The 11147-nt window shown below is 37.8% G+C and overlaps 1 protein-coding gene across 4 annotated transcripts in view; it reads left to right on the forward strand.

The window, feature by feature from the left end:
* The window catches only part of SPIN1 (spindlin 1), a 56900-nt gene extending 52368 nt beyond the window's left edge, over nt 1-4532 (forward strand). For all 4 annotated transcript variants that reach the window (XM_084305687.1, XM_084305685.1, XM_084305686.1 and 1 more), the window contains one exon: nt 581-4532. In XM_084305687.1, the coding sequence (XP_084161813.1) occupies nt 581-780 (200 nt within the window). In that variant the 3' untranslated portion in view covers nt 781-4532. The remainder of the gene's footprint in view (nt 1-580) is intronic.
* Nucleotides 4533-11147: the final 6615 nt, after the last annotated feature.

Genomic DNA, 11147 nt, shown 5'->3' on the forward strand with positions numbered 1-11147 from the left:
CACATTTGGCATAGGCATTGCTGAAAATACAAGGATATTTCTGGGAAGGTTTTGCTAGACAAGCAAATAATATGGTTACACTTTACTAGTGACATCTATTCCAACATGGGATCAAAAGCCCTTTTTAATAAGGTTACATTTACTAGACATCTTAGAGGTTTTTTTGTTGAAAGGGCATGCATACATTCAAATTTTGAATAACGTGTATAGGGAGAAGGGAGGTTTAGTGTGGCAGCTAATGAGGTAGATACAGTGTCACCTTCTGCTGGTGGCTTAAATTCAGTTATAGAAAATTTCTGTGGATAACTTCTGTTTAAATCTTCATGTTGATAGATTTACCCCTTTAACGAAAGTGCTGTTTTTGACTTCATAAAATTGAAAGGGGGGTTGGGGTGACCACTATGGTTTCCAGAAGTGTAACAGTTACTAAGTGCTTGTCTGAACAAAGCTTACTTTCAGTGTACTCTGTATTTAAGCCTTCTGATTTTTTTTCTTACCCATTTTGCAGAAGATTCTGCAATTGTTTTGCATACTGAAATACCATCAATCCCTGCCAACTTACACTATTTTTGTGTTACAGATGATTCACCTCCTGCAGAACGGGAACCAGGTGAAGTTGTGGACAGCCTGGTAGGCAAACAAGTGGAATATGCCAAAGAAGATGGCTCAAAAAGGACTGGCATGGTCATTCATCAAGTTGAAGCCAAACCATCAGTCTATTTCATCAAGTTTGATGATGATTTCCATATTTATGTCTACGATTTGGTGAAGACATCCTAGACATCATTGTGAACTTTTGCCAAATTTGTGGAACTATTAAATGTAAAATTTGTAGACACAAAGACTTGACTGCTTTCCAGTTTAATGAAAGCTTAAATGTCCCTGCGAACCCACAATCTCTGCCAGCAAAACTGTTTTGTTCTGAGTAATACAAAAAAAAATGTATGTGAACGTGACACATTTTGTGTAAGAGAACTCCTTTTCTTGAAGGAAGTCAATATATCTGGGCAGGAGGGAGTTAAAAGCAAAGAACAGCTGCAAATTCAAGCTGTGTAAAGTTGATCTAGTATTGTAATCATTAATCTAAATTTTTTTCATAGATTTTAACTTTCTTCAACCTTGCACTCACCTGTTCAACTGCCACATGCAAGTGTAGTTTGATATTTTGATATGCCTTCTTTTGTAACATTAAATTTAATTTCTTGGCTTCTGGCAGTCCTTGTTTTCAGGGTTGGGACAGAGTTGACTTTTCAGAAAGGTTTTAACAGTTTGTGCAGAGTTAAGGAGTGCCTAACCCAAGTAACACCAATCTGCTGTGTTTCTACACTTTATTTCAAATTCAGCTTTATAAGAATTGCAGTACGTGGAAATACTTGTGCATTTTCAGTAGTCACAGGGCAGTAGGATATCAAATGTTTGACTTATGCACCTTTCAGTGAAAAGGCTTTAAACTATAAAAGTATATTTAATCTGTATAACCAGTTAATTAGAAAATGCAGGTTAATGGCCCATATTTACAAGTTGTAGGAACCAGTAAATACGTGCGACAAGGCTGCCTTCAATCCTAAATGTTGTATTTCTGTATTTGTTTGTTATATACACTTCTTAGCAAAACCCAAGTGCTTGGTGCCACAAGTTTAGCAGTATATATGCTACTTCAGAAGATTTTAGACTACGCATTGGCAATCAGTAGTCTCTCATTTAATATCAAAACCTAGCAACCTGAATGTTTGTGTGCGGACTTAGATGCCTAACAGTAGCTAATATTTTACACGGTAAATACAATCTCAAAGGGGGGAGGTGGGAGTAATTTTTTTTTTTATTGAAGACAACTTTAGAGAAGGAGAGGCATTTGTTGCCTTCTGCTCAGTCTGTTGCATTCCTTTTTTGGTTGTTGTTTGATTGATTTCTTTTTGTTTGTTTGTGTATAACCATTTTGTTTTAAGAAGGCATCTTCCCAACTTACTCTTTTTCTGGCTTTCCCACATAAGGAGTGTCCGGACAAATCTACAGCTTAAACCTGTTGCCTTTTGTGGTGTACATTGTACTTGCTTTGAGGTATGCTGTTAACGTGAATTTCATTCTATGAACACTAGAGTTCTGCATGCCAGTGGTGTACTATCTAATGGAAGCTATAGGCAGTCTCAGTGGTTCAGTCATCTGCATTAGATTGTGGATGTAAATAGCAGCCCACAACAGCAAAATCCTTTCACGGTTTTAATCTTGCAAGATAGTTGTAAATGAAGATTAAGGTTTTTTTGTGTGTGTGTGCTTTTTTTTGTTTGTTTGTTTTTTGTTTTTGTTTTGTTTCTTTTGTTTAAGTGTGGCAGCTTTTGAAAGTATCAGAATGGTAACAACGATCAGCACAGCAACAAAATTGTCATGTTACATTAAGGCAGAGCTCTGCAAGTTTCAAAGAACTGCTTCACAGAAATGCAGTTTGTGAAGACAGTCAGCACTGCTGATGGAAGGAACAAATACACTGATATCCACCCTTACGCCATTAGTGGAAGGATGCAGGAGAGGTGCTGTTAATCAGAGAACAGAGGTCTGTATGACCTCAACTGTGGGTATTCTTGATACCGAAGACTCAGTGGTTTAAGCCCCTTTCTGTCCATTTTTTTGCCTATTTCATATTTTAGCCTTAAGGCTTGTGCCTCATTATGCTGTTGAATGGTAATTAATACTCACCATATAAATATGATACCTTAATTCTTTGTCCATTGCTACTATATTGCATTATGTCCAGTATTTCATCATGGGCAACCAAAGGCAGGCTATTGTATTTCAGTGAATAGCTTCTCAATGCAGTCCTTAATTCTAAGTACCCAAGTCGTAAATGTTCCTTGTGTTTTGAACAAAGTGAGCAGATTTGCAACACAGTGTTTTCATCCTGCAGATCTGTTATGTGTTTTCTATTGACTCTTAAGAGTCCTGCATGTAAATCTCAAAGCTGAGCCTGGCTCCATGAGCCCAAGTTGATATTTGTGGCACAAGAATGAGTGAGTGTATTGATTATACACAAGACACACAAATAACCTAGTACACTGAATTTGGGGCTATACATCTGAGGAATATGAGGTTTGGTTTGAAATGTCTGAGGTTTAGGTCTACTGGAACATTTTTAGCATTAGGCTTGCATTTGTGGGTTTTCTGCAAGCCACTTTAATACACCACATATTATGCCAATTAGAGTATAATCTATAAACTGTAAATTTTATGGTTGTTTTTAGATGTCCCCATTGTCTGTTGTGTAGGTATTTCTTTTAATCTTTTTTTCCTCTTTCCTTTTCTTTTTTTTTTTTTTTTGGTTTTGTTTTTGTTAGCTTAAACCACCTTTTTGAGGCTTGAGACTAATTCCACTCCCTGCCCATCTGCTTTGGGCTTTGTTTTAGGCTCATGTTTCAGATCTGCATGCAGTGCTTGCGTTACCCTGGTAACTAAATGTTGGTTCCTTGTTCTAGGGGTTCAACATTACTTTCCAAAATTACATAGGGCTTGTGATGGCACAGGCCATGGATCTTTGTATAAAAGTTATTGGCCTTTCACATTTACCTGCTGTAGTATTGTTGTATATTGTGTGTGTGCGTGTGCGTGATGTCAGGCTGCCATGTAAAACTTTTTAAAAGAAAAAAAAAAGTTAAATGCAGACCATCCTTTTTTGCATGCTTAGAGGATTAGAACGTTCAATGTAACAAACTAAAGTTGCATGTTAAAAATGTTTAGGTTTTGGTTTTGTTCTGTTTTTATTTTGTGTTCAGTTTTTTGTGAATTTGCTTATTGTGCTGTTTTAATGGTTGTTAGTAGGATTAAATGCACCGGTGAGACGAGCATAGTGCCAACGGAAGGTAATTTTCCAGTTGTATGTGTCATGCAGCATTTGAAGGGACCACATAATCTGTTAAAGAATAAATAAGACCACAACTGATCAGTAAAACACTACATTTTTTATTTTTCTTTTGAGTGCCAAACCCTAAACTAGGTAGGAATAGACTCTGGGGAAACCCCTTTTTATTGCAACAGGTAGATGCCTTCATTAAATAAATCATTTAAAAACGGAGGCTTTATCTTCAGATAGAATTGATTAATTGCTTCTGGGGGATAGAATTACATTAAAAACAGTTTCTGGTTCCTTGAAAATGCTGTGCTTTTTGTATTTTACATCATTAGTGCAATTTGGATGGTTCTTGGTATGTGTATAGTTCAAAGGTCTTCGTGTTCACATTTTAAAATTAGGTAATGACTTCATCTTTAGAGCTTGGTTTCATTATTTTTATTTTATTTTGAACAATGTAGACAGTTCCCTGTTCTCTGCATTTAGAAGTATAAACACTTTAAATCTGTTACTTAATTCTGTAAGTAATTTTTATAATTATGATGTAACTCTATCCTTAAAACATTTAAAATAAACCCTTTATGTGCAACTTATGACTGTAAACTTTGTTCTCATGAGCAAAATGTAGTGATGTGATTCCAGATTGTGAAGAAGCAGTTTCTTCAATTTTCTAATTAAAAAAGATTTATTATTTTAATGCTGAGCCATGTATGCTGGTATAATACCCTATGAAATAAGGTTGGTTGTAAAGCTAAATCTTTACTCTTTTTTTCCAAGTGAGTATAAATGCTGGTAAGATGGAATTTGACTATGGTGTAAAGCATACTGCTTAAATTGTATTTTACCAAACAGAAAAATTGCTGTTTGAGGGATTACACTATTCTGTGAGGGAGCATCTATTTCCAGAGCACACAAAAAGTATTTCAGTGGTGGTGAACAATAGAAGCATTTGGCAATGTTTAAGTGATACATTCGTTTGCTTCGAATTAATGTGCTTAATTCTTTTTCCATTAAAAAGTAGATCCAAATTAGAGGTGATGAGTCATGAACAGAAATAACATCACCATGCTGCAAGTTTTCTTAAGCCATGGAGGTTTTTCAGACTATCATGGAAGATTTATTTCTTTTATGTTGGTAAATTACCAATGCAGGCTTTCAATATTGAAGAGATTTTCTTTATTCTGCCCTCTTCCTTCATAGCACGATGGAAAGTATTGTATAGATACCTTGAAATACATATTTTGGCACCAAGTTCATTAGATATATGCTGAAGATTATGCAACATACCAGTATGCAGTTGGGATGAATACCCAAGCTTCCTCGGTTCCCTTAGTTCAGTGTCCTGTTTATTGTATCGTGTTGCCTGAGAGACTGGTCCCTGTGCATATTGTGTATATCTGCCAATTAGGGAGAATCTAAGACTTGTGCTGAGCAAAAGCATCATCAAAAAGCGGATGTTAATCTGTGTGAGCTGCCTACATTAAATTAAGGTTAAAAATAGATATACAAGCATTTTAACTAATGCCCAAACCTATTCTGTATTACAGCTGTTGAATCAACATCAGTTTTGTAGTAATTTTTATCTTTTCATAAAGGAAGTAATCATGAAAACAAAGACATTTTAGTTCTCTGTTACTGTAGTAGTATAAAAGTGCCCCTGAAAGCTGGTTGCTTAGGAGGTCATTTACAAGCAGTTTAAACGTCTGTTTTGAAGACAGTAATGCCAGCAGACTTTTGAGCTGGGGGTGGGAATCCTAGCTGGAGCTACATTCTGCTGTACTCCACTTCCGCATCTGCCAGGTTCCTCCTTGAATAGGCTATTTTCAGAAAGAAATATTATTTTCATCTTTGCTCAGTGAGATATTTACTTTGAAAACTAAAATATTTTTTTCAGTATTCATGCTGTATGCAGTTGATCCACTGATGACTTCAGCAGATTCCACTGCTTATAGGAAAGGATAAGTTTTAGTAAGGGTATTTTGGAGGAGCTTGGGCTGATGGAATTTATGATAATGGAGGTCTCAAAGGAGAAGTAAGAACAGGGTTGAGAAAATGGTAGGTATGTTATTTCGTCCTTAAGCACTGGATAATAAAGATTTTAACTTCTTGCATGCTTCTTAGATGCACTTCTTCCATCTGATTTGAGCAGGCTTCTTTTGTTTTTTAAGAATTTGCCACCCTGACTTGACATTTAAGAGTCTTGTTTCTAATAATAAAACTGTCACAGAATCACAGAATGGTTGGAAGAGACCTAAAAGACCTTCTCATTCCACTGGCCCTGCCGTGGGCAGGGATACGTTCCACTAGACCAGGTTGCCCAGGGTTCCATGTCCCTGTACATCATTATCCAATGTATAGCAATGTATAGCTGCATTTAAATTATATCAGGCTGCTCTCTTTGCCAGAGAGAATTGTTTTCAGCGTGGAGCAGCAGCTTCCACAATGTCACATCTAAATTCCTGCATGGTTCATTGTGTATTTTTTTCCATTTATGTTGTATTCTAATATACTCTTCTGTAATTATCCTTGAAAAGTCACCACAACTTAAAGCACACTTGATGCTACTTTTAAGTGCAAATTAAGTTAAATTGATACTATTTCATGTAACTAGCTACTGTGTTGAGAGGGGAGAGAGGTTTGTTTTGTTGTTGTTGTGTTTTTTTCCCCTCCTCCCTTACACTGTTTATGTGGATGATGGCTTAGTGACGGGGTTTTTAGTCCTTTAAATATGAGGAAGGAAAAGTAATATCCTTTTGCCACACTGGAACCAGGTTTTGGTTTGCTGTTTTCAGTCTTGCTGCACTAACTAGTTGGACTAAACTGTAGCAGAACTGCGCTATCTATACGCATGATACATACCTTTGAGCTTGATTGTTGGATGACTTCTTAAACTATCTTCATGAAGACTTTGGTCTTCCACTGGAGTCATAGCCCTGGGAATACTGGTTGTTGTGCTTTCTGTAAAAGTTCTAAATAAATGGGTTTTAAAACACTGTTTAACTCCTAGACATTTTTAACTTACAAAAGCGGATGTCCATTGAACACTCATGAATGTGATGAATTAGAAAACAAAACAACCTTGTAGGACCTCTGTAGCTGGGGGGGTAGCCTTGCTGAAAGGGACCTGGGGTCCTGGTGGGCAACCAGCTGAACATAAGTCAGCAGTGGGCTGCTGCAGCAATGAAGGGAAATTAGATCCTGCACTGCATGTGCAGGGCATACTACTAGTGGAATTAGGAGACTGATTCTACTCAACGCTTTTCAGGCCATACATGGAGTACTGTGTCTAGTTCTGGTCCCCACCATTCGATGAAGTTGTGAACAGACTGGAAAGGGTCCAAAGGAGGGCCAGAAAGATGATTACAGAGGCTGGAGGGGCCTGCCCTGGAAAGTATGAAGGATTTGGGTCTTTCACCATGAAGTGGCGGGGGGAATGGGAGGGCATCTTAGAGCATTCCACTAATTAAAGGGTAGCTACAACTAGGATGGAGGCGCTCATGTCACAGTGAGCCACATGAAGAAGACAATGGGGCAATCTGGTACACACTGCATCAGGAGGGGTTTTATCATGATACAATTAATCACTGGAACATCCCCAGGGGTGTGGTAGAATCCAATCCCCATCACTACAGGTTTTCAAGATGCAGTTGGATGGTGCTAGACAATCTCATGCAGGCTCCCTTTCCCCATGAGAGGTAGGACCTGATGATCTTTGGTGATCCTTTAGAACCCAGGCTTTTCCATGATTCTATGTTTCTTTTTAGCTTTAAGGGAAAAAGAAAAAATCAATAGTAGAAGCAATGCAAAAGAAACCTATAATATAAATCAGAGCCTGTGCTCAGAAGTGTAAAAAGGATAGCAACAGCACTATAAGAAACCATTCTTCCTAGTTTACCCCACACTTAGTTTGTGAAAGGATGAAACTATATTTCGTTGTGAATCTCATGTTTTGTTCACTCATTCTGTTTCCTGCTTTCAAATAATATTTGTTCTGTCTGTCAAAGTTCTCTTCTAGTGCTGTTTACTGAGAAGCTGGCAGAAAGAAGGAATAAAATGAGAAATTAGAATTATGGGGCAGGGTTTCCGTTTGGTTTGTAGGTGTGTTTTTTTTTTTTTTTGGTTGTTTGTTTGTTTATTGTTGTTTTTTCAAAATCAAGGAAGTAAACCTAGCCTTATTGAGTCAGAGTATTTCTGACAGCAAGGAAGAAATATATTGAATCATAAACCAGAAATAAGAGCTCATTCCAAGAGAATAAAAATATAGCTAACCGAAAAGATGCTGAAAGTATATAATAAACAATGTTTTAAATGTTGCTGAAAAGAAAAAAGTTTAACTATTGCCTGGGATGGTCAATGTTCTCTAATGGGGTAAATCCAGATATAATTCAGCTGGTCTTTTATATTAAAAGTCTAGGAATGTACATGAGGAGAATATTCAAATCATTCTGGCTTCCACAGAATTAATTTAACATGGAGAAATTCTTGTATGTAAAACATAATCAAATTGCTTAGGCAAATGGCGTAAATTAACATCATATGTGCTCCTGATTCTGAATTTTTACAACTTAGCGAATAATATTCATATTACAAAAGTACATCTAGCTTAAATTACTGCTAATTATTGCTAACAACATACACTTGGACATAACCTGAAAGTGTGAAAATGAAAATCTAAATGGCTTGAGACTACAGTAGGTTGTAGAAGGTAAGGAAATACATGATTAGTATTAAAAATCTCACTTTTGAAAATGTGATGCATGCAGTCATCTCCCTCAAAGCCATGTTTTGCCTTACTGCTTTGTGCTGAGATGCTCCTCTGTGAAGTAAAAACCTTCTTAGTATTCAACACAGGATGTAAATTGCAGAGATGAGTGATGCTGATGACTTTTTCTATTTGGGTCAAGAAAGAGCAAGGGAAAGTGCACCTTACTGCTGAAGAGAGATTTGAAGCCTGTAGATTCTGCCTTCTGATGTATCTCTGTTTTTCAACAAATTATCTGATTATATTGGTGGCAAGCACCTCAGAAATAACTAACACAATTTTGAGATTTTATTTTTTTATGTTTATGCTTGCATTAATCGTTAATTTGAAATGGCTGCATGGCGACGTAAAGGTACAGAAATGTCTGCTAGAGAAAAGGGTGCTGTGGAGTGAAGAGATCACTGGGCCAACTGACTGAAATTCTGAACCACACGTTGGGATGGCAGTGAGACAGCAGGCTCCAGCAAGATACAACAGGAACTGAATCAGCTTTTTACTGGCTCTTTGCCATAGCTGTAAGGAGATAAATACCCAGTTCTGAAGCCATAATCCTTTAATTACTGGGCCAGATTAAGGCTGGTCCAGTCGCATGCTGTAGCGTTCTTTGCAAGATGGTTTACAAGAGAGAAGGAAGGCTCTGCCTCAGTGCTCTGAGCCACCATAGACTCCTCCTGTTCTAAAAATCTGTTATTTGTTTTTGAGGTCTAAGTGCATCTCACAGGAAGAGTTTGTGGCCAACCTGAGTTGTGGAACATGATGTGGTTTCACTGTGAACATTGAAGACTTTTTTGACTATTTTTGGTTTGACTATTTTTTGGGGGGATGAGGAAAAAACTAAACTACCTAACTGTACAGACAACATATCTGACCTCCTAGCAGCAGCTAACTGACCCATAGAGCCTCCAGGTCCTTACATCCTAGGCCTGACCTTCTACCTCTTCACAGTGCCCCATTTCCAGCGACCAGTTCCTGTGGCTTGGCACCATCCTGTTTTCAGGATTAACAGCCTCCTGGACTGCATTGTGATTGCTAGCAAATGACTGAGTAATACCATAAAAAAGGTCTTCCTGGTCACAGCCAAAAGGCTGTCCGTGTGTGGGGGCCCACGGTGGAGCAGTCCGCTCATGAAGGACTGCAGCCCATGGCACAGACCAAAGCTGCAGCAGCACCTGCAGGGCTGCGGCCTGTGGGAAGGACCCTATGCTGGAGGGGAGGAAGAGCATAAGGAGGAAGGAGCAGCAGAGACAAAAATTTATGAACCAATACCAATCGCTATTCCCCATCCTGCCTATGCTGTTGAGAGGAGTATGAGGAAGAAGGAGGCTTAGGAATGAGGCTGAGCCCTGGAGTGTGTATGGTGGGTGTGGGGGAAAGGGGTATTTTTTTGTCCGTGTTTGTTACACTGATATTCTACTTGTAATTGGCAATGAATTAGAATGATTTTCACTAAGTCAATCTGTTTTGCCCATGATAGTGATTGGAAGGTGACCTCCCTTTCTTTATCTCAACCATCAAGCTTTTCCATCTTATCTTCTTCCGCTGTTCTGTTGCGGAGTGATAGAGAGCTGGATGAGGACATGGTGGCCAGCTGAGGTCAACCCACCTCAAGAGCATAAGAATTTATTCTATTCAACAACCTTATGCATGATGTTTTCTTTTGGCTAGCTAGGATAATTTTGTGTGTAGTTGAAAATGATGTAATTATATGAAACTCAAAGACGATGATAGAGAGACTAAACAGGTAACACCTGAGTCTTTGATGTCTTTCATTCACCCAAGTTGAAAGTTATTCCTGAGGTCTCAAATACTGTTGCTGCTTTCTAAACCCATATTAACTAGAAGAACAGACCTTCAATGTTACTTCCTAGTTTTTTTTCTTTTTAAGTGGCGTTTCCAACCTATGCCAATTATCTGGTGTTAATTATTTCTCAGTGAAAAAAAAAAAAAAAAAAAAAAAGTGTTTTAATTGTCTTAGCTCTCAGTTTCTAATGGTTTTAAAATTAAAAGGCATAAGACTAAAGGCATGCAAATGTCACATTTTCTGTGTATGCCTGTACAAGGAGAAGTTCTTTGGGATTGTATAGTGGTTAGATAAAGCTTGTTCAGTACAAATAACAGTGACTCTCAGCTTGAAAGTAACATTCCCTTTCTGCAATCAATAAAAGCAGAGATTCGCTTAAGAAAATAAGGATATATAGAGAAAACTATCTCTGTATTCATCCTCCTGAGACAAGTAATTGCAGTAGGGTCAATGTGCTTTGCTAAAGCTCCTATGAGGAGCTCCTACAAGCAGGTGTCAGCTACATTGGCAGCTTGATTTTTTTCAGAAGAGTATTCTAGATTTCATCCTCAAAATACTTGCATGGGGTTGGCTGTTTTTTGTTGTTGTTTTGTTTTGTTTTGTTTTTATTTTTTCCCAGGCCTTGGTCCTTTATTTGCTAATGAAGGAAGTTACAGAATGGGAAACTTGAACAGGGGGAATAAGAAAAAAAAAAGTACTCAAACGCATGCTCTGTGTTTGTGTTCATTTTTTGTAGTATGTATCTGTCA

The sequence above is a fragment of the Netta rufina genome, assembly GCF_964035555.1.
Source record: "Netta rufina genome assembly, chromosome: Z".
Lineage (NCBI taxonomy): Eukaryota > Metazoa > Chordata > Aves > Anseriformes > Anatidae > Netta > Netta rufina.